The sequence below is a fragment of the Panthera tigris genome, chromosome A3 (genome assembly GCF_018350195.1).
Source record: "Panthera tigris isolate Pti1 chromosome A3, P.tigris_Pti1_mat1.1, whole genome shotgun sequence".
In the NCBI taxonomy this organism is placed as follows: Eukaryota; Metazoa; Chordata; class Mammalia; order Carnivora; family Felidae; genus Panthera; species Panthera tigris.
This window is the reverse complement of record NC_056662.1, coordinates 45,965,371-45,989,910: the sequence shown is the minus strand read 5'-3', so window position 1 is coordinate 45,989,910 and position 24,540 is coordinate 45,965,371. Positions and strand designations below refer to the sequence as shown.

The window sequence follows — 24,540 nt, the reverse complement described above, 5'->3', positions numbered from 1 at the left end:
TATACCTGGGATATAGGGCTGATTCAATCAATGTGATACATCATACATCAATAAAAGAAAGAACAAGAACCACGTGATCTTCTCAATAGATGCAGAGAAAGCATCTGACAAAATACAGCATCCTTTCTTGATAAAAACCCTCAAGAAAGTAGGCATAGAAGGATCATACCTCATAATCATAAAAGCCATATACAAAAGACCCACCGTTATTATCATCCTTAATGAAGAAAAACTGAGAGCTTTCACCCTAAGTTCAAGAATATGACAGGGATGTCCACTCTCACCACTGTTATTCAACATAGTATTGGAAGTCTTAGCCTCAGCAATCAGACAACACAAAGAAATAAAAGGCATCCAAATCGGCAAGGAGGGAGTCAAACGTTCACTCTTCACAGACGACATGATACTCTATGTGGAAGATCCAAAAGATTCCACCAAAAAATTGCCAGAACTGATTTATGAATTCAGCAATATTGCAGGATATAAAATCAATACAGAGAAATCGGTTGCATTTCTATATACCAATAATTAAGCAGCAGAAAGAGAAATCAAGGAATCAATCCCATTTACAATTGCACCAAAAACCATAAAAATAAACCTAACCAAAGAGGTGAAAAATCTATACACTGAAAACTATAGAAAGCTTATGAAAGAAATTGAAGAAGACACACAATAAAGGAAAAATATTCCATGCTCATCAATTGGAGGAACAAATATTGTTAAAATGTCGATACTACCCAAAGCAATCTACATGTTCAATGCAATCCCTATCAAAGTAACACCAGCATTCTTCACAGAGCTAGAACAAATAATCCTAAAATTTGTATGGAACCAGAAAAGACCCCAAATAGCCAAAGAAATACTGAAAAAGAAAACAAAGTCCATCACAATTCTGCACTTCAAGCTGTAAAACTAAAACACAACCGACTCAATGGGAGAAGATATTTGCAAACGACATATCAGATAAAGGGTTAGTATCAAAATCTATAAAGAACTTCTCAAACTCAACACCCAAAAAACAAATAATCCAGTAAAGAAATGGGCAAAAGACATGAACAGATGCTTCTCCAAAGAAGACATCAGATGAAAAAATGCCAACCGACACATGAAAAAATGCTCAACATCACTCATCATCAGGGAAACAAACTAAAACCACAAGGAGATACCACCTCACACCTGTCAGAATGGCTAACATTAACAACTAAGGCAACAACAGATGTTGGCAAGGATGCAGAGAAAGAGGATCTCTTTTGCACTGCTGGTGGGAATGCAAGCTGGTGCAGCCACTCTGGAAAACAGTATGAAGGTTCCTCAAAAAATTAAAAATAGAACTACCCTACGACCCAGCAACTGCACTAGTAGGTACTTACCCAAGGGATACAGGTATGCTGTTTTGAAGGGGCACACGCACCCCAATGTTTACAGCAGCACTATCAACAATAGCCAAAGTATGGAAAGAACCCAAATATCCATCGATAGATGAATGGATAAAGAAGATGTGATATATATATACAATGGAGTATCACTTGGCAATCAAAAAGAATTAAATCTTGCCATTTGCAACTACATGGATGGAACTAGAGGGTATTATGCTAAGCAAAATTAGAGAAAGACAAATATCATATGACTTCACTCATATGAGGACTTTAAGATACAAAACAGATGAACATAAGGGAAGGGAAGCAAAAATAATATAAAAACAGGAAGGGAGACAAAACATAAGAGACTCTTAAATACAGAGAACAAACTGAGGGTTGCTGGAAGGGTTGTGGGAGGGGGGATGGGCTAAAATGGGCAAGGGGCCTTAAGGATGATGCTTGTTGGAATAAACACTGGATGCTATATGTAGGGGATGAATCACTGGATTCTACTCCTGAGATCATTATTGTACTATATGCTAACTAACTTGGATGCAAGTTAAAATTAAAAAAAAAAAAAAAAAAATCCTAGAAGAAACCATAAGCTCCTTGACTTCAGTCTTAGTAATAATTTTTTTTTTTTTTTGGCGAGTGCCCTCAGGCAAGAGCAACAAAAGCCAAAATAAACAAGGGGGACCACATCAAACTAAAAAGCTTGTGTTTCAGCGAAGGATACCACCTACAAAATGAAAAGGCAACCTACTAAATGGGAGAATGTATTTGCAAATCATACATCCAGTAAGGGGTTGATATCTAAAATATATAGAGAACTTGTACAACTTAATACCAAAAAAACCAACTCAATTAAAAAATGAGCAGAAGATGTGAACAGATATTTTTCCAAAGACATGCAGATGGTGAACAGACACATAAAAAGGTGTTCAGTATCACTAATCATCAGGGAAATTCAAGTCAAAACCACAATGAGATATCACTTCACATCGTTAAGAATGCCTATTACCAAAAAGACAAAAAAATAACAAGTGTTTGTGAGAATGTGGAGAAAAGGGAACCCTCATACACTGTCGGTGGAAATGGACACTGGTGCAGCCACTATGGGAAACAGTATGAAGGTTTCTCAAAAATTAAAAATAGAATGAATGTATGGTCCAGCAATTCCCACTTCTGGCTATTGATCCAAAGAAAACAAAAACACCAATCTGAAGAGATATATGCACCCCTTTGTTTACTGCAGCATTATTTACAATAGCCAAGATACGGAAGCAACCCAAGTGTCCTTAGACAGACGAATGGGTAAAGAAGATGTATACAATGAAATATTAGTCACAAAAACGAATGAAAGCTTACCATTTCCAAAAACATCAATGTTACCTACAAGGTATAATGCTAAATGAAACAAGTCCCAACAGAGAAAGACAAATACTGTATGATTTCACTTATATGTGTAATCTAAAAAGAAAAAAAAAAAAAAAACCCAAACAAATGAGCAAACAAAACAAAACAGCAACAGACTCATAGATATAGGAAACAAACTGTTGGTTACCAGAGGGGGAAGCAGGTGAGGGGGCAGGCAAACTAGATGAAGTGGATTGAGAGGTATATGCTTCTAGTTATGTCAGTCATGGGTATGTTATACTGCATAGGAGTACACTCAATAGTACTGTAGTAACTTTGTATTGTACACCTGATGTACAAATGATGTACACCTGAAAGAGGGTATTGTATGTCAATTATCTTCAATAAAAAATACCTAAATACGTAAAAGCCATTTACCGAATAAAGAAAAGAAAATAACAAAATGTTAGCAAGGATGTGAAGAAATTGTAGCCATTGTGCATTGCCTCACTTTTCCTCCGGATGATTTATACTACAATGGTATATACAGAAAGCAAGACATCTGCACACTTATATACTTACTTACTTGACATTTACATAAGTATACTTATATACTTATATTTTTACTTCACTGCCTTTTATTCTCCTATGCCTCCACTCCCTGTAATCAAAGCATTCTCCACAAAGCACCTTCAAAAACAATCTAAGACTCCAATCCATTTACATATAACAAAATATGACCACAGAGCATACTTGCTAACCTCAATCAATGGGTTGCATTTCCCATTATCATTCCATTAAAGAAATAATGAAATGTCTTTCACTACGTAAACCAAAAGTCAACCCTAAAAATCTCATAAAATGATTTTCAAATGATACCCCTTTGTCTCACAATTCTGAGTCATGTTATTGGTCATCTGCACCAGAGGAAATAACCAAGGAAAAAGTAAACACATAACCTTACCAAATTGATTATCTTAGAAAAATATATGGGGGAAGAAAAGATTAAAATGATTGCTGAAAAGGGCTTTGGCATGAAATAATAGTTGACTTACTGTGTGACAGAATTCTTTATTGTGTTTTACATTCAGTCATCATCAGACATTTGCTGAGTGGTAAACAGCACCTTAAATTTAGTAGTACTAATTTAAAATTGACATTCTTATAAAAACTGTAACAGAAGGAATGAGAAAATAACAGCTAACTAAACAAACAGGAAACGATTACTGTCAAGTATTTAAAACTAAATTTCTTATACATTTTTCATCTTCAAATTTCCATGGGGTATAAGTGAATCTCCACATGGACACAACCATGTTTCTTTATTTCTCAGCAATCTTACAAGGTGCCAATGAGCAAGTCCCAAGTCCCCTTAATCACAAAAGAGACAAAAGACAGAATGACTAATCTCTTTCAGTCTAATTTACTGTTTATCAGAATGTTACTAATTACTACTAATCACTGATAATCCCAGGTTGGATGGAAAAAAATGAAATTTTCACATGTAATTCTTAAAATATTTACTTTTTAAAATTATTTTTTGTTATGTTTCTTTATTTTTGAGAGGCAGAGAGAGACAGAGCATGAGCAGGGAATGGGTAGAGAGAGACAGAGACACAGAACCCGAAGCAGGCTCCAGACTCTGAGCTGTCAGCACAGAGGATGACACAGGGCTTGAACTCATGAATCGTGAGATCATGACCTGAGCTGAAGTCAGACACTCAACCAACTGAACCACCCAGGCGCCCTAAAATATTTATCTTTTTAAAAAAACTTTATTATTTTGAGAGAGAGAGAGAAAGCGTGAATAGGGGAGGGGCAGAGAGGAAGACAGAGAGAATCCCAAGCAGGCTTCAAACTGTCAGTGCAGAGCCTGATACGGTGCTCGAACCCATGAGTGAGTTCATGACCTGAGCCAAAGTTGGACGCTTAACTGACTAAGCCACCCAGGTGTCCCAAAATATTTCTCTTTCACAGAAATTCTTTCATCCCATAAATCATGTTTTCTTACAGTTTACCAAAAAGAGAAAATTATTTTAACAAAAAGGAATAACGTCTAAATTTTACCTTGCCATGCATATTTCTTCCCATTCAAATCAATAGCAAAATCTTCAGGGTAGAAGTCAATTATACTAGAATCCTGTATCAGGGAGAAAAATAAAGATTCAAAACAAAAGTCACACATGCATGAGTTATAAAGAATTTGACATTTCTTTCATTCATGTTATCAGGCCCGATGAGAAAATGAGGTTTTATTCCTTCAAAAACTCGTTATTAAGATATCAAGTCATTAACCCCAGTAGTAAAACAAAATTAACAATTTTATTTAAAAAATGGGGGGTGGGAAGGCATTACTATAGAAAAATTTTAGAACTGACAACTGTGAACCCAAGACAGTCAATGAAGAGTTTACAGACTCTAATAATTCCTATTTCATGCCAGGGTCTCCCCTGCTCTCTATCTGGCAGATAAAACAAGCGCAGAGATGATCTGAGGTAGCCCAGTCTGAACTCTGGAAGCCACTACACATGGTGGAAATAAATAAAAATAATAACTTACAGGTAGGCTGAGAACAAAGTAACTGTTACAAGAATTTCTCCCAGGGGCCTCTGGGTGGCTCAGTCATTTAAGTGTCCGACTGCAGCTCAGGTCATGATCTCGCAGTTTGCGAGTTCGAGCCCCACGTTGGGCTCTCTGCAGTCAGCATGGAACCTGCTTCAGATCCTTTGCTCCCCTCTCTCTCTGTCCCTCCCCCACTCACGTGTGCTTGCTCTCAAAAATAAAAATACACGTTAAAAAAAAAAGAATTTCTCCCCAACACAAATTAATTTTATTTGCTGGGTAAGGGTTCTGATGACCAAGGAAAGTAGAAAATAAAAAGGTGAAAAGTATAGAGAACTCAGTACTAAGACACTTACGGGATCACTCATGAGCTTCCGCCATGATGGAGGTAGAAAGTTACCACTTGCAGCTGGAAAAACTCCCATAAGTTGTTCCAGTGGTTTAAACTGCAAGAAAGAAAAAAAGTTTAAGATAAAATACACAATTTTTATCTAAGCCAAAATTCTATGAATTTTATGACTCTAAATAACTAGGCTTACCGGTTTAGTGCCCTTCTCAAAATCAGATGGCATGTCTGCAATTCCTTCAAAGTCTGAAGCAAATGGTGCATAATGGAATGGATAATACCATTTCCAGGAAGCACAGCCCTAGAATCATCACCAAAAAACAAAACAAAAAAACAAAAAACAACAAAAAAACCCAAACCCAAAAATCTATGTTCAGTATGGACACAGTAAAGCAAACAAAACTTAGAGTATTATTAACCTATAATATTCTATTTGTAAAACACGATTTCCAGTGCACATTCCATATATTAATTTTTTCCCATAAGTCCTAAAAGTTGTTTTGATTAACTGAACTTTTACTTTATATCAATGGCTCCTTGATTTAAAAACTACTGCATGGGGTACGTGGGTGGTTCAGTTGGTTGAGCATCTGACACTTGATTCTGACTCAGGTCATGATCCCAGGGTCCTGGGATTGAGCTCCACATGGGGCTCCATGCTGAGTGTGGAGCCTACTTAAGATCTACCCCCCCACACACACTCTTTCTTTCCCCTCCTCCCTCCCTCTGGCCCCTTCCCCACTTGTGCTTTCTCTAAAAATAAAAATCTTTTTTTCTTTTTAAAGTTTATTTGAGAGAGAACACGCGTGCATGCACATGAGCTGCGGAGGGGCAGGGAGAGAAGAGAGAATCCCAAGCAGGCTCCGCACTATCAGCACAGGGCCTGATGAGGGACTCAATCTCACGAACCATGAGATCATGACCTGAGCCAAGATCAAGAGTCAGACACTTAACTGACTGAGGCACCCAGGCACCCCCACCAGGAAAAAACAAAAACAAAAAAAACCACAAAAAAACCCCCACAAACTACTGCAAAGCATTTTTAATAATTAGTAGTTAACACCAAACTTTATATTTACAAACAAATTTGGTGAAGATTTTTATCCTTAAAATGTGCTTGGTGGTATTTCTTTTCAATTCTACAGCTGCCATCACCAAACAGAATGAAGAGCGGTGGTAGCTGGCACTTACCTATAGCATATAGATGGTAAAGGACATCACTGAAACAGTGACTGAGTAAAACTGCCAACAAAAGTTTCATTTTACAATTCCCTATTACATTTTCATTGTGACAACTTTCTCTTTACTATAAAAATATTTAAGGGGCTCCTGGGTGGCTCAGTCGGTTAAGCGTCCGACTTCGGCTCAGGTCATGATCTCACAGTCTGTGAGTTCGAGCCCCGCGTCAGGCTCTGGGCTGATGGCTCAGAGCCTGGAGCCTGCTTCCGATTCTGTGTCTCCCTCTCTCCCTGCCCCTCCCCCATTTATGCTCTGTCTCTCTGTGTCTCAAAAATAAATTAAAAAAAAAACGTTAAAAAAAAAATTAAAAAAAAAATATTTAAGTAAACCTATCAAAAAGAAAACAATAAGTTTTACTGATAGAAAAGTCCTCCTAATATGTTTTGATTCTATGCCTAGGGAATTAAAATCTTGAGGACAAAAGTAAAACATGAATTTGCAGTATTTTACAACCTAATTTAATGCATCCAAATTACACTTTCCACTTAATGACAAACTCCCTCTTTTTTCAGATCACACCAGACCTAACTTGTTTTGCTCTCCAAGAACAAAACCAGGTATTAACTACTAGTGTCACAATCCCCTCTATGTCTACCTAATCTCTCACAATCTGACATCTCAATTATCAAAAGCTTAAAGTCAGATACAGATTACTCCAATTATCATGCATTTCATGTAACATCACTACATTACACGGAGGAAATGGTATCATTCAAATGTCTTCCAAGTTCTTACTAGTATTTTCTAGGCTTTGTCCTTTGTTCAGTCATTTAGTGACTGTCTATTAATTACTTAGTTATTTTTAATTTCCAATTAAAAAACCATTATAGTTTAATCACATTAAAGACAAAGTACACTCAACCATACTACTTGACGCCGAAATCTTTAATAAGCACAACAAAAATTATCTTTGTTTATATATTAACACTTGAGAAGCTTCAAAGGGTTTACAAACAAATATTATTTAAGGTAATGAATTTCTGAACAAGAAGCTTTTAAAAAAATGAGTCTGGATTTAATTTCATAACACAGCTCAATAATACACATGATTATAGAAATTACTATCTTCCTTAAATGATTAGGTAGGTTTAGAGGAAAATATTCTCTGTACCTGGTAATAATATCGAAGAACCCAGCAGAGCCCCTCAACGTAAGACTGTACAACTTTACGACGGAATTTCTCATCAGCTGCATCAACATCAAATTTGTTCTTGTAGTACCGCTGTTTCCAACCAGCTTCCCATAGCCTAAAATCCAGGCAAAGCCGATTCATGTCGAATTAATACTTTCAGTAATTGTTCACCGATTTATCACCCAAACCATTTTATATTTAATATCCAGGTGAAATGTTAATGAGTTAAGCAGTAATGCTAACACAGCTTCATTTAATTATTTAATCACTTCTAAAAGCCCACTTACACAGGACTTATTATCAACTTAAGCGATAAACATCAAAAACCCAAATGATGATTCTAGTAAGACCATTAGAAAACAACATTTTGGAAAAAGAATAACTATTAAAGTAGATACTGAGTATTTGTTTGCTCAAATGTTAATACTGTTTTACATGTTTTTTGATTGTGGACCAATTCTAAAACTACATTTTAAGATTCAAATACTGAAGATATTTCAAGGTCCTCCGTTTGTAAAATACATTTAAACTAAATAAAGGAAGTCAATCAAATTACTTAAAAAAAAAAAAAAAGAGTTGCATGTGTAATTTTTTGAAAGGTAAAAATGGTTTATAAGATAATCTAGGAACCAGGCAGAAAATTATGTTTATATCTACTTTCCCCATCCGTGGGCCTTATTCTTCTTTCAGCTAAGAGCTGTTGGCTTAAGGGAAGGACACATAAACACACATATGCATGTTCTGGTAAAACTTAGAAGTAGGTTCACTTCTAATTCACTAAATTCTCATTTGCCACTGACAATACATGTGAACTATACGTTTTTCACTCAAAAGTATATATATATTTTTTTAAATACTCATTTTTCATTCTCTGAAAGATTTAAACATTTTATCGAAGAACACAAAGAAGCCAAAGAACACTAAAAAAACAAATCAAGACAGATCAAGAACATCAAGATGATTCTCATTAAGGGCTATTTTCTACCATGTGCCACATCTTACAAATTGCAGTCATGTTCCAGAATACACATCGATTTTAATTCCCTCCCACCTGCCCCAAGGATTCACAGGACATCACTTAGGAGAAATACCCTCTATGATGCGGACTGTAATTGTTTTACAGAAAATATTAATGAAATACATGTTAAGGGTCCCAAGCATTTCTTAATAGAAGCAGTTCTACCTTGACTATTCTCAGTACCGGGATTACACAATAAAGTACTAATAAATCAAGTTAACTATTAAGCTGGTATTGATCAAGATGGCTACACAATAAAACAGAAAACATACTCTAAGAGGAAAATCCAGAGTTGCAGAAACAGAGGATCAGGTAAATGTTCAATCACAAGTCACCAAAGATCTCAGAATCTGACATCAAAGGACGTTAGGAAAATACAGAACCATATATGACACTTGAGAAGTTTCTCATCATAAATGCAAACATACCATCCACGTCCTATAAAAGAAGCATGAGTTGTGGACCACTATTGTTTAACTTTGAAATATATCATTTTGCTAAATTCTTAATTAGTTACAATCATTCAGATTGTTTGCCTTTTGCACTTGGAACACAGGGTTGAAATACGGATTTAATTACATGAGAGGCTGTTAATCTTACATAATGATCTCAAATCTCTGGATAAAGAATCAAAATTTCTCATTACAAATTTCAAGTATACAGCTAAAGGGAAACTTCCCTGTCATGAAATGTAATTGTACAGATCGAAGTCTGTGGTTTTAAAAAATACACATGTTTATCTCTTTTGCATATTTCATTTGAGGAAGAACCTTTCCAACTGAGATTAAAGCAAACTATATTAAGTATCCAAGTGTAACTGAACTTTCTGTGTTAAGCAGCCTGAAGATTTAATCTCAAAACAGTAACATTCAGATCACATAATCAGAGCTAAACACCTCATGTCTAGCCGATCCAGTGCCTGGTCTCAGAGGGAAAAGTGGCTTGGAGGACAAAAACCTGCACGCATACTAATCTAGATACTTAGGTTTAACAGCTATAGCTTACACATCTCACTGGAATTTACTGACTATTCTAACCCTCCACATTAATTACTGGTGGATAAAAAGATCACAGGCAAGCATCTGAAGGCAATGCTGCTCTAAGCTAAATAGCATTAATTAGACAGCATCTATTTCAGCAATTTGATAACAAAGTGTTACCAAAAAATGGTTTCACCTGACATTATCCTCTGGCTCAGGTTCACTGTCACTGTCTTCTGCTTTTCGCTTAATTCCTCCTATCGGAGATGGGGAGCCATCAGAAGTGAAACTTGTATTAGGAGACACTGAAGGACTCTGCAAACAATTATAACATTACAGAGAAAGGATTTAATTATTCATTTCACACAAGAAGTTACATCCAACTGCTGTTACAATCATGTTTCATGATAATACATTTTTAAAGCTATTAAATAGATATGGTAAACATATTTAGAAAATACAAAGACTTATCTTGGCCTACGCCACTTCTTCAAAAAAGAATAATATAGTTCCAAGCTTCCTATGCTTAAACTCAAAAGAATCTGAACATTATTAGAATAAAAATTATTTCAGAAGAAAAAAGAATTTAATCTTATAAATTTTTAAAAATTATAGAGCTTGATTATTTTTTCTTTGGTGGTTCCTCACATTATGAATTCACAACCACTTTATACCAAACAAATAGCAAAGTTGGGAGGGGGAAAATATAAATACATAAATTAATAATATACAATATAATCAATGCTGGAGACAACGAAGTTAAATGGTAAGTGCTCAACCTCACGCAACCATCAGGAAATCAACAGTTTAAAGACACTCTGCCAGGTAAGTGATAAAATTATTGATAATGTTTTAAAATTCAATGTACAAGTAAAAATCTATCAGTAACTTAGAAAAATGGAGATTTAGTATTTCAAAGACTTGGATACCACTTTAAATTCAGTATTATCTTCCCTTTGTAACTAACTCAGGAAACACAGTGAACACTCTATAAAGTATTTCAGTATTTCATTAAAAAATTAAAATTTTCTGCAACTTTAGTTTTTAATGTTATGACCAAAAACACAAGTGGCAGAAAAGGTTTTAATGATAAGGTTTTTCTTCTGTTATACAGAGTATATTAGATGTTGTGAGTAAACTCAATTATTTTTAAATTACTTTATGAATGTAGTTTACACCATAGGTCAAAAAAAGTTACAACAAAGCAGAGCTTATAACTTTCTTTTAAAAATGTATAATTTCCATTTTTTTCATGATACTATATGGCCAATACATTAAAAAAACACACAAAACTATAAAAATAAATTCAGGAAGGTGCGGTTGTACTTGAAACTGAGATGGGTATTTTCAGTCAGACAGATCTGAGTTTGAAATACCAAGTCCAACCTTTACAGGTTATACAGCCTTAGACAATTTACCTCTGTTAGCCTCAACCTGAAATGGGATAATGTTCTCTTTGGAGGTTATTGCGAGGATTAAAGGAAAATGATATGAACGATACGTATGAAAGATCAACAACACAGGCTGCCTACATGGCGTAAGGTGGGTCACCTTTCAAGAAGTCATCACTTTTATTTTTCAAACCCAACACTAAATCCATTTGGATTAAATTATGAGATGATATTCATAGCAATCATCTAAGTACAAAGAAGTTGGATAAAAAGCAAACTTTCCCAAACTGACAAACAAGATAAAAAAAAAACAAACAGAAAACTATCTTTAGATAACAAATACAACTGCAACGGAAAACAAAAAGAAGTAGCTTGTTCTTTAATACAAAATCTCTACTGCTCTTTTTTTGCTCTCTACCAACAAAAATAGTCTTTCCTGAACATACCAGATTTATACCAATTTATTCAAATTCCTTTTTAAAAAACTCTTTTTGCAATCAAATCTTATCAAATGGCTGCAGATAGAGTCAAACCATACTTTTCAGAATGCAAAACTTAAAAACACAGATTTATGAGGAAACAGAAGCCAGCTAGTAAAACATTAACAACGTTGACCATCAAGTAGACACTACTCAATACTGGACATGTCCAACAGCTTTAAAAAAAAAAAAAAAAAAAAAAAAAAGCACAAACTCTGTAACTCAAAAGGCACCCTTTAAATGAACTGGTAATTCAGCCTTGTGATTTCCTTAAATTTATAACATCCTAGATGAAAACCCTCTACGCCAAGACTCCAACAGAAATAACTGTGTCAAGGGGAATTAAGATAGGATCAAATAAGCAACCTAATCACCAATCTCCCTACTCCTACTCCCATGGCAGACATTATTAATCAATGGTGGGTCTAGTCCTGTGGAGCTTTAGTATGATACTGGAATCCTTCTCAAAGCAATCACAGCTGGCCAAGTTTAACTCTGCCGTACTCCCTGAGATTAAGAAAAAAAGCACTGTATCATCAACATGGTGTCTGACAATACAAGTCACTTAGTTCCACTCTGTGGAGAAGGCAGTCACTATTAAATGATGGACATCAGCCTTTTCTGTTCTATTCAAGTGTCTCATCGCAATCCTTCACTGACCCTCCATATCCCACTGTTAATGGTGAAAGGAATAAGACAAGAACAAAAAAATCAAACAGAACAAAAAACAGAACAGAAACCCAGGCTGCTTCTCTCAGGAGATGCAAAATCTCAGTTCCCAAATTTCGAAATCTAAGGTTCTAAAACTTCAAAATGGAAACTGGCGAGAATATAAATCAGTCTCCTAGTATGGCAAAGATTCCACAAACAGGACTGCCCTGTAATAAAGGATTTGAGCATCAATAGGATAACAGAATAATGAAACTTAAATATCAAAACTTATACAATTTCCTTGAATATATAACAAAAATTTAATTAGATCTCAAGCCTTACAAAACATATTTCCTCTCTCTATAGTACACATTTTCTCTCTTATGCCTACCAACCTGAAATAAGCAATCGTTTTGATTATTTGCTGTCCTTCAATTCGTGGTCTGTTCCCTCACCCCTGCTGCTGCCCTGTCATGTGCTCTGTGCTCAGTGTTGCCACTGAACAACAGGAAGCTACTGGACAGAGTACAGCCTTGCTGGGTGAGATGATCTGCTTCTTCAGTTTGGATCACCAAGTTTAAACAAGGAAGGACTGCAGGTGGCAAATCCATTCAGTTCCTGAGTTTCTAAGTACAGAGCAACCAGAATTTGGATAGCGAGAGCTACCTTAAAATATATATTCAAATCTATTCCATGCCTGAGTTGGAGGGTAAGGGTTTGGGCAGTGAGAAGTGCTTATATTTGACAGACTGGGATTATTCTGTAAAATGTCTATAACTGATCCCTGGAAAGAAAGGGGAAAACCCATTTTTCTCTCTTGTTCCCTTCAAGCTTCTAGCACCCAGTACCTTTGGTTGCATTACAGAAACCCTACAGCCTCTTAGCTATCTATATTTGCATGCATTTTCTTTTCTTTCATGTTATTTAGATATTTACATATTGATAATCATGGATTCAGCAAAGTTAAAAATATCTCAAGGCAAAAGAAATTGAGAAAACTACAAAACAACTCCAGGCTGAGTGACAAAATTCACACACAACTGCAAGAGACCTCTGATAGTCACCACTTTTCAATGCCACATGAAAGTAAGTCACTTACAGAGTTATTCTGCATCCTCATTTCATAGGCTGCTTGTCTTGGATTACTGGCTACTTGAGAACCTGGTGAATTTCTTGAACCCAAGGCATGTGGGGTTAATATTCCACCAGGAGAGAAAGCTGGTTGATCTCTCTAACATAAGTGGAAACAAATGTAGAAATTAAAATTACATCACAACACAGATGACAGGAAGAAAAGAAGGCAATGGAACAGGAGTCTCACTGTAAGCACTTAAAGGAGGAACTGGATTTCTGTTAGCATTTACAAACTGTTAGCACAATTTGATCTGATGGTAACTCACCCTGTAAACAATATTCTGTAACATTTAATAACTGTTTTAAAAGTACATAATACATTGTTCTGATACACAGAATCTACTGATGTCTCATTAAGCTATTCTACAATTCCTGACAATTTCAAAACACATTCAAGAAACAATTTCAGGCACAGGAAAATAATATAACTATTAAGGTTAAAAAAACTAATCAAGAGTTTAATCTATACTTAGGAAAAACCATTTTTATTTACCCTTCACCTTGCTAGAATTTAACTCTTCACTTCCAATTAGAGCTGTAATTAGTGACAGTTGTGGCTGACTGATACAACACACTTGTTACACAAGTACTGACTGAAAGAAAATAGCAATACATAAGGTAGAAATCAAATATGCCCCTCTGAATCTAGTGGTTTTGAACATACCTCTAACAATAAGGAACTCTACTTTTCTCCCTTCCAGAGTCCCCAACTTGCTTACTTCTAATAAAATATAAAAATAAATGGGGTGCCTGGGTGGCTCGGTCGGTTAAGCATCTGATTCTTGATCTCAGCTCAGGTTATGATCTCACGGTTCGTGGGTTCAAGCCCCGCATCAGGCTCTACGCTGTCAGCACAGACTGTGGGATTGTGTCCTTCTCTCTCTGCTTCTCCCCGACTTGCTCTCTATCTCTCTCTCAAAATAAATAAAAATAAACTTAAAAAATATAATAATAATAGTAATAATAATAAAAGGCAGTCCTTAAACTCCATGAGTTTAAAATCTAGTAAAGAAGCAAGAAAAAGAAGAACTAAAGAAGTAACTACAGAGCATTATGCAAGAAGTAAGAAAACAAATATCACAAGCAAAAGCAGCAGAGTTCAGAGAAAGGACTGCTAATCCTGGATGAGGGTGGAGGCCTTAAGAGAGGCCCTGGTGGAAAAGCTAAGATGTGAGGGAGTCGTGAAGTCAGAAATCCACTCAGAGCTTGCAAGTGCAGGCAATGCTCTGAGTCAGGAGGGACGTGATACATTAAGACAGGAGGGAAAAGCCGGGCGGCTACAATCAGACCGGATCAGAGTACGTTCCGCATGCCAGACTGAGACAGAAGTGGGTTCTGAGGGGACTACAAAAATCACTGGTCATTTCCAAGCAGAGAAACAACAGTTTCAGGAAGATTAACCTGACAGATGTAGACAGAATGCAGTAACTTTTAAGAGGATATAAAGGGTTGACTGCTTTTATTACACAAACAATACCTGATAATGACAAAAAAATTCAAATAGCTAAGTGCCCCATGCCCATCAAGTGCATCCTTTCAGACTCCAGAGCTTAGAAAAAACACTAGCATTCTTTCTCTAGGCAAGACAGCAGCTGGGTAGACATTACATCCCTAACCAACTCCTATTAGAGAAGAAATAAAGCAACTGCAATGAACATCTTTCTCCCAAACTGTAAACTTATGCTATTGCCCATCTTACGAAATTAATTAAAACTCACCTTCATTCTCTTTCTTTTTTCTTTCTGTCGTCTTCTAAAACTGTCCTAAAAGTATAAAATCCACATATTCTGTCAAATAATTACACAAAAATGTCAGAGTTAAACATTACCAGGAATGATTTGGGAAACAATTTAAGTTTTAAAGGAAGACCCCAGAAACCTAGACATATATAATTAAACTAGGCAATGGACCATATGTTCAAAGTGCTGTTTATCAGAACCTTTGACGGACACAGATCATTCTAAATGGAGTTTAGATATAATTTGTTCCTCTTAATTTTTTTCACTTAAGCTTTTGACATCATTTCAGGAAAGAATGCAAGTCATGACAAAGACTCTTGGTCTCACCCTGGAGCAAATAGGCTGTCAATATGGAGAAGATGCAAGTAAGAAAACAAATAATTCTAAGTTTTAGCTGAATACAGTTAATAACCAAGATGTCCATTTAAAAACAAACTGACAATTTAATAATGAGCTTGTGTTACCTAAAAAGGGCTTGACAGTTCCTAATTCTGTAGCATGCATGGCACAGAGTGGGTAAAGAGAGAAGTGGGGCTCTATACAAACATCACCTCCCTGCCCCACACACCAGGTTCTAAGAAGTCAATCTAATGAAAGAAAGGAAGGAAATTCAGATGTCTGCCCTGCTCATTCTGAGCCAATTTAATCCACAAGAAAGGGTCCACTCTGCATGGATTCTTCCCCTCTGCTCATTTTCAAAATGTAGTCACGGTTTCAATTAAACAGGATTTGGGGTTGATCTTGTTTCCCACTAACTGTTTGGCCATTCAAAGGCCTCCCTGGCCCCAGCATTCCCCCCATGCCCAAGATTCTGTGAGAATCAAGGCACTGGAATGTCAATTGAGGTTCTATGACAGCCCAAAACAGGGGCTAGAATTACTGTACTGACCGCCACCTTACTAGCTGCACTTCTCTGCCCTTCCAGATCAGTAATGCCAACTGCAAAATAACATCCTTAATAAGATCTTTAATTTGTACTTTCTGTCAAAAGAGAAGCTGAATGTTGGATATATGGTGAATGACTACCTTAAAACCTCCGAAGATATGAAATGCACCAATTTCTTTAAACAAGATTTCCTCTCCATCTTTAATGAAATGTCTCTTATCTAGGGCACCAGTGAGCTACAGACTGTAAAATTCACTAGTCAGTTTTCAGTCCACATCTGACCATGACTCTCCATCGTGAATCATGCTCTTCACTTGGGTTCCCAGCCACTACACTCACCTGGTTCTCCTCTTTCACTCTTGCTGCACGCCTTTGCTCCTTGACTCCCCAACCTCTAATGTTAGTGTTCCTCTGTGCCTAATACTTGGACTTTTCTACTCTCATGAGAATAGTCATCTGGTCTCATGGCTTTAAACACCATCTAAATGGTGATGAGTCTCCAACCAGGACCTCTCCACCACCTCCTAGTCTTCTTTATCAGTTACTCAGACCATTTTTCAACTGCTCAGACAAAAATGCCTTGGAGTCATTCTTGATACCTTTGCTTCTCTCAACCTAACATCAGCCAATCCAGTGGCTCTACCAAAAAACATATTCAAATTTCAACTACCTCTTATCATCTCCACTGCCACCATGCTGGCTCCCTTGGATTGCTGCAAAAGAGCCTCCTACCTAGGCTCACTACTTCCATATAGTCTCAATACAGCAGCTAGAGTGATCAATCCTTTCACAACATGTGCCAGATCTTGTTACTTCTATACTCAAAGCCCTCCACTGATGTAGAATGAAAGCTAAGTCCTCATAATGACCTACAGGATCTTCCCAGAATGGGCCCTGAATCATTGTTCTGATCTCTTCTCCTGTCACTTCCCTCTTGTTTCCTCTGCTCTTGACATACTGGGTCCTTACTGTTCTGTCAACATCCTAGGTACACTCCCTACAGCTTCTGCACAGCCTATTCCCCCCCGGCTTGAAATGCTCTTCTTACAAACACCTGTATAGTTTACTTCTTCACATTGTTAAGGTCTTTATTCAAATTCATCTGTCAGTGAGGCCTTCTCTAATCACCTTTTCTAGAACTGCAATGACCTCATATCCACCTTCCCAGATATTTTCTCACCTGCTTTAATTTTCTTCATGGCACTCATCACTAACATATTACATACTTTACTTAGTTTTTGTGCTTATTGTCCACTTCTGGAAGAATGTAAGCTCCATAAGATCAGGAACTTTTGTCAGCTTTTTGTATTTTTTTGTTATATCAATGACACTCAGAATACTATCTGGCACATGATAAATACTTAATAAATATTTGCTGAGTATTTGCTGAATAAATGAGCATTTGTGAGATAAAAGACAAACATAAAAGCTTATAAAATAAAAAGCATCACCTTCAACTGCTCAATTTTAGTAACAAATATTGAAGCATCACTTTTCTACCATCTATTTTGTGCTATGAACTCTTCTGGAAATCAGTCAAAAGCCACAGACACACTTTCCAGGAAAAAACATATACCCGGATACTTTTACATTGAATTTCTGAGGGTTCATAAATTTCCCCAAAGACCAACCTTGCTGATGAACACTGTATGATGTCAAGGAACACCAAAAAAGATCCAAAGCTGTAAAATACCCTCTCTGCTAGTCCAGTTGGAAACCATATTAAGTATTTTGGTATCTATCAAACCCCATAATCCTGCTCTAATGCCAAATATCACCAATATTTATTAGTACAAAGTCTGCTAAAGCCATGTACGAGCGCGGTTTTAATAAAAGTTTTTATATCAAGTAGTACACAGTACATACGGTTTTTTTCTTAAGCGTAAATGGAAGTGGGTCAAGTGGAGCCACTGTAATTGTTGATGATTTAATTAAAAATGGCTATTCTGGTAGACATTTGATATCCCAAAGTTAGTTCTGTTATTTGAACCTTACATGTGAAAATTTCTTGCCACCACAGTGGATTACCAAGTACCAAAGGCTTTGGAAGGAATGCTTAAAGTCCACTCACTTTGCTACATAAAATGGTACCCAAAGTTCTAAGAAAGAGATCACCAGCTACAGTAAAGAAAGTTGAAGAAAATATTGTCAGATATAATGACATGTTTGACTCTGACAGGAGGTCACAAAGCAACGTAGCAATATTACTATATTGCTATTTGCTCAAAATAGGCCTATGAATTTGCTTAAGATCTGAAAGGACTTCCTTCATTCTCTAAGAAGCTATTATCTGCTCATTTTACCCACTGTTTGCCTTGCCCCCCTTAACCCTCCCCCACAACCATCCTCCAAGCCCCTCTGCCTTCAGGCTGCTGCCCTTCCTCCTCACTGACTCCGAGGGCCTCCAAACCCCTGGCCACAGACTAGGGGCCTGTCCTTTTTTTTTTTTTAATTAACTTGTTCTATTTTCAACTTTTTAAAATTTACATCCAAATTAGTTAGCATATAGTGCAAAAATGATTTCAGGAGTAGATTCCTTAGTGAGGGGTCTGTCCATTTTTCTTGGACACCTCAGACAACACAAATGGCTTCTCTTCTCTTTAGGGATTTCCTCCCCCCTCTCTAGAACTGGTCCCTCTCCCTCCTTAAATGTCCATGTTTCTCAAGGTTTCTGCTGGAGGCACTTTCACTCCACACAGGCTCCCAGGGACTTCAAGTTCACACCCATAGCTTGAAGTACCCCCCACCTGCTAATTAATAGTTCTCCAATCTCCTTTCAAAAGACTTCTGCCCTGAGCTTTACACAAATCCATCTAATTGCTTCATGGACTTTTTCCTCTCCAGTGTCCTATGGCCTCTCAAACTTAGTATCTCCAAAATCAATTCAATTTCCACCTTGTCCCCACCCTAACCTGCTCTACCCCAAGTGCTTGCTATCTCAGTGAATGGCACCAGGAATCTCCCAACTGCCTGAGCCAGAAACCCAGACTTCTCACCTAAGCATTTACCCTATCACATGTAATCAATTTCCAAGTGCTTCCAAGTGCTTCTGCCTTGGCTGATGCAGTCCAACCCTGATTCCCTACACTCTACTACCAGAGTACAAAGTTCCTTGGTCTTAACCTGTCTTCCAGGGCATAAATATTTTCTATAAAACATGGCAGCCACAAGTTCAATCCCAGCATTCTTCTAATGTTGGCATCCTCATTTCATAGCCTACTGATCAGACAGGTGTTTAGATTTATATCTTAAGATCATGAAGAAAGAAAAAATTACAATGCAACTCACACAGTGTACAATACATAGTTCCACACAGCAAGCATCACAACCTTTATAAAATAAAGCACTGACCACTCATGATTATGTTGGTGTTTGATACACTATAATAATATAAGAACGCACTCAAAGAGGTTAAAAGTACAATCACAGGATCATCATAGCCTATTAGAGACAGGAGCAATTTAGCTACTGCAATAGAAACACTTTACCTCATCATCTTTTCTCTTTTTAAAAATGCTATCCTCAACTTCACCAACTGCTAACATGATCATCTGTACTCTTTGCAGATTGACATAACCACTTTCTGTAAGGTAACCCTGTAAGTGATAAAATACATGTAAAATGATCTTCTTATAAAAGCAAATACTTCTGTTTTGAAATTATTCAAGAGTGAACTTACCCCAGTTTTGTGTACCACATTTTTGTATATGTTAACCAAACGGTCAATTGCACCTTCCCTGCCACCAGGAAACAAACATTACGCATTAGGACCAGTGTGCACTGTAAAGGCAAGACGGCTAAAACACTAGTGTGAAAACTTACACAAACACACATACCTAATTTCTAATGATGGCAGGTGAGGAAGGAAGTCATTTCCCACAAAGAAGCACATGAAGACCCAGTCATCAATGCTCCTCTCGACATCAAATGTGAATGGTAGGCTGGCCATGGTGAGCTCTCTTTCCAAATACTACAACGAGAAAGAAATGCTGCCATTATAGCTATCAAAAGCCACCCTGCTTCAGAGCACCGATCCCAGTGTTTATTGCTACATACCTCACGAAGAACATTAAGACGAAGGAAGATAAATTCTCCTTCTGCACAAGGAAGACTATCTGCAAGTTCATCATGCTGCAGGAAAGTGAATCAAGATTAAACAAGTATACTCTAAACCTTCTCATTTTTCCCAACTCAATAAATATTGTGACTTTCTCTAAAGAGAAATTTTACAAGTATTAAAAAAAATCGAACTCACCAAACCATCTTAAAAAATTATCCATAATCCCAATCACACCTAGACCAGGGATCAGCAAACGCTTTTGCAAAAGACCAGATAGTAAACATTTTAGCCTACAGGACACACACATGGTCTCTGTTGCATATTCTTTCATGTTTTTCTTTTTACAACTCTTTAAAAATGTAAATACCATTCTTAGATCATTTGTCAAATCTGGAGGGCTGTAGCTTATCAACCCCGACCTAGAGCCAGACAATATTAACATTTCAAGGTATATGCCTCTAGACCCTCCTCTGTGAATATATAGTATATTTTTTACCTTCTTTTTTCACTCAGCATGTCTTTTAAAGAGGCACCATATTCTTAAATCAGATAAAAATCCATTCAAAGGGGACTGAATATAATCAAGTGACAAGTGAACCCAAAATATGTAGGAACTAGAGGTAACTTAAAAGTATCAAGATTAATATATTTGATTTATACTTCTTTTTAAGAAAAATAACCATTTGAAACAAATACTTCTACAAACAAATCATGTGCAAGAAGTGTTATTAGTAGGAGACCTAAGACTCGTGTAGATATAATAAGCTATGTTAGAAAAAACGGAGAGAGTAGAAAGAATGAATGCATGCATGCTTTTCAAACCGTGTTTCCTTTAAAGAGTTCCAAAAGACACATTTCTGTGAGGGGTAACAGAGCAAGTAGGTAAAAACTGAATCAACTAGTTGGTGCTCTTTAAAGTCTTTTTTTTATCCATTTTAAAAATGAAGCAACCTGAATATACTTAATGCCATTGAACTGTAAACTTAAAAATGGTTAAAATAGTATATTTTATGTTACATAGACTTTATTACAACAAAAAATAAAACAGAAAAATTTTAAATGACAGAACTAACATCTCAAAGTTCTTACCTTTCCCTTCTTTTCTCTTGGCAAACCTTCACAGTCCTTGACCTCATGTCCAAACTGATTACAAAGACCACATGGTTTGGGTTTGTTTGGTTTGAATTCTTCTCTAATGATGGTAAAGTTGGGTTCGTGTGTAGCAAGGCCGAGCATAATGAGATCAGCTATCAATCAACAATGACAAAACACTGAACAGTGAGCACTTTGAGAAGACCCTACCACAAACAACGATTGAGGACACCACCATGACAGAAGACACCAACACAAAGAAAAGCCCAAACACATAAACAGAAGTGGCAAAGCCAAAAAGCCAAAACTTCTTAGTTGTTCTCAGCTAACAAGTTGTCCTCCAGACACATGGGCACAGAATGTGGACTACCATTCAAGAGTCAACACTTGGGGAAACCTTCCATTTGAACAGTATGTGCAGCAGTATCAAAAGATTGAAAAATATATAAATAAACATTAATCACAGATTAAACAATACCAGTTCCTTCTCAAACATAAAATAAGCAAGACATTTTAGAATTTCCAGGCAATCATGAATAATCCATTACTACACACAAACCCATCAGCTTGTTTTGCTTTAATCCAAGAGAATCAAACCCAAAGAATAAACTTACCATCTGCTCCACATAAGCAATGATGAGTGTTTGGGTCATGGTTAGGCTGGGCTAAAGAGGGGGGAGAAAGATGTATTATATTTTTATAAATGTGTTTTATAGCACAGGAATATATTTTCTATACAGTGGTTTATCTTTTTAATAGAACATGTAACATAATATTTATAAGGAAGTTTTACCTCTTTGTCGTCTAATATAATCCATGATTTTGTGTTCTCCTTCACCAGGAGCACTAGCATCAGATAAAATAACCTATAAAAAACAGTTTTTAACACTTTCAGTTCATCCCCAATTTTCTAGCACAAAAAAATCAAAATTGAATACCTTAAAATAAATTGGGATAATTCTACTAAGATAGTGTCATTAACTGGGAAATTTTCATAATGTGTGTGTGTGTGTGTGTGTGTGTGTGTTAAACACCAAAACTGGGGGCGCCTGGGTGGCTCAGTCGGTTAAGCGGCCGACTTCGGCTCAGGTCGTGATCTCGCGGTCCGTGAGTTCGAGCCCCACGTCGGGCTCTGTGCTGACAGCTCAGAGCCTGGAGCCTGTTTCAGATTCTGTGTCTCCCTCTCTCTGACCCTCCCCCATTCATGCTGTCTCTCTCTCAAAAATAAATAAACATTAAAAAAAAAAACAACAAAAAAACAAAAAAACACCAAAACTGTTTCATTGGTAAACTTATTACATGGACTACAAAAATGAAATGTTTTGGTCAAATTTAGCTAAGGAAGAATTGATCAGCTTATAAATTTCTAGTATTCTCACTGCTACCCAAGGATATAGCCACAAACTATATAAGCCCTGGGAGTAATCAATAAAAGATACCCATTAAATGTAATTTACTATATCTAGTTTATAGTGAAACCATCTTTGTACTTAAAATTACATAAAAGTTCTTCATTTAAATTTTACTTAAACACTTAGGAGAACACAGCTATTCTTTAAAGGCAGTCCCATAACTTTAATCTTGCTGCATTTCAATTTATAACAACAGAAATTTTAACTTAAAAATTGCTTTCCTGTATATATATATATATATACACACACATCTATCTATCTATCTATCTATCTATCTATCTATCTATCTATCAATCACAGGTCCCATTTTATAGCTTCATAGTGATGGTAAGAGGACAAAATTGGCATTGAGAGAAAATTCAGCAGTCTAAAACTGGACCATGCAGGGCACCCCATCTCTAATAACCCTGGAAGCTTCTCTTTCCTCCGACAGTCAACAGCATTTTACAGGGGGGGAAAAAAAAAGACAGTATCAGTCAAATCAAAGTACAGCCTAAAATGATCACTCTTATCTTTCTCAAGTACTAAAATGTGAAACTTACTGTCAAGTTTTTCCACCCAGGGTCATTATTTAAACGATCAGCTATGTAATAGCGAAGGCATTTAGCAAGATTGTCCATGAACTCAGTTCCCTAAAATGATAGAAGGAAATAAATTAACCTACCATTTAAGAGTTAGCAATAGCTGGCAAAGTATGAGACTACTTACTGGTGTAATACAGTTGCTGTCAAATCTTTCTTTTATTTCTTCTGGAGGAAGAAAGCCACCTAGAGAAAAAAGAGGCAATGTTTTGTTCTCCCCATAAAAAGTGAGGTAAATTACCCAGTATTAAACCAGAACAAGAAAAACAACCAGTTCAAATACAAAAGAAAGGGAAGTGCTGTCACCCGAGGAATAAATGTTCCCCATTTTGGGAAGAAAGTAAGATTCATCCCTTCAAATTTAATACAACATTTAACATGACCATCAAACAATATACGGTATACAAAAAGATACTATAATATAGAAATATGAAAATTATGGTATTCTTCATGATGCCCTCAACAGCAGAACACACACACAAACACACCACAAACACACACAGGTTAGGAGTTCTCATTTTGACGATAATTCCTGAGATAAAGGCACCTTAGAAAAACAAAATTAAAGTGCTGAGTTTATTACAGCTTTATATGATAAGACATAAAATTATCACTTGGGATATAAAAGTCCTATTTGTCGTATTACTTTTTTCAAGACAAATATATTTCAAAACATCTTCAAGAAATAAGACATCTTTAAAATCAAAGAGTATCTTTCATAAATACAAACACGTTTTAGCATAGTAATCACAAGATGCAGCTATAGTTACTATGCAGCTGCACACGTCTAGCAAATTCAAACAGAAAATGTATCATAATTGCAGGCCTGAGCTGACCATACTAGCGTATCCTTTTTCACTGGCAAAGTACACTATCCTCACCCAATGAATCATACCTTTCTTGGTCTATCAGATTGCCTTACCTAACAAAACACCAAACAAATCATCCTGCTAAAGCCACACCCAGTTCACAGGTAAGTGTCTCAGTAGAGAACCGGTCCCACTAAGTATCAGGACTCCCTGACCTTCCTTCCCCTCCAAGACTCTGGCAACTTCTACCCATTAGTACCCACTTCTCTCCCTTATGTACCCACTAGGAATTCCAAGGCTCTAGAGGAACTACAA

The 24,540-nt window shown here is 36.5% G+C and overlaps 1 protein-coding gene across 1 annotated transcript in view; it reads right to left on the bottom strand.

Annotated features, from left to right (window-relative positions):
* Positions 1 to 24,540, bottom strand: part of XRN2 (5'-3' exoribonuclease 2) — a 77,916-nt gene that overhangs the window by 35,164 nt on the left and 18,212 nt on the right. Inside the window, exons 5-20 of the mRNA XM_042980996.1 lie at positions 23,544 to 23,602; positions 23,378 to 23,467; positions 22,217 to 22,289; positions 22,038 to 22,088; positions 21,421 to 21,578; positions 20,328 to 20,402; positions 20,108 to 20,241; positions 19,951 to 20,008; positions 19,760 to 19,867; positions 15,365 to 15,409; positions 13,612 to 13,743; positions 10,188 to 10,306; positions 7,973 to 8,108; positions 5,816 to 5,923; positions 5,633 to 5,722; positions 4,782 to 4,854 (exon numbers count right to left, since the gene is read on the bottom strand). Coding sequence (XP_042836930.1) covers positions 4,782 to 4,854; positions 5,633 to 5,722; positions 5,816 to 5,923; positions 7,973 to 8,108; positions 10,188 to 10,306; positions 13,612 to 13,743; positions 15,365 to 15,409; positions 19,760 to 19,867; positions 19,951 to 20,008; positions 20,108 to 20,241; positions 20,328 to 20,402; positions 21,421 to 21,578; positions 22,038 to 22,088; positions 22,217 to 22,289; positions 23,378 to 23,467; positions 23,544 to 23,602 — 1,509 coding nt within the window. The remainder of the gene's footprint in view (positions 1 to 4,781; positions 4,855 to 5,632; positions 5,723 to 5,815; positions 5,924 to 7,972; positions 8,109 to 10,187; positions 10,307 to 13,611; positions 13,744 to 15,364; positions 15,410 to 19,759; positions 19,868 to 19,950; positions 20,009 to 20,107; positions 20,242 to 20,327; positions 20,403 to 21,420; positions 21,579 to 22,037; positions 22,089 to 22,216; positions 22,290 to 23,377; positions 23,468 to 23,543; positions 23,603 to 24,540) is intronic.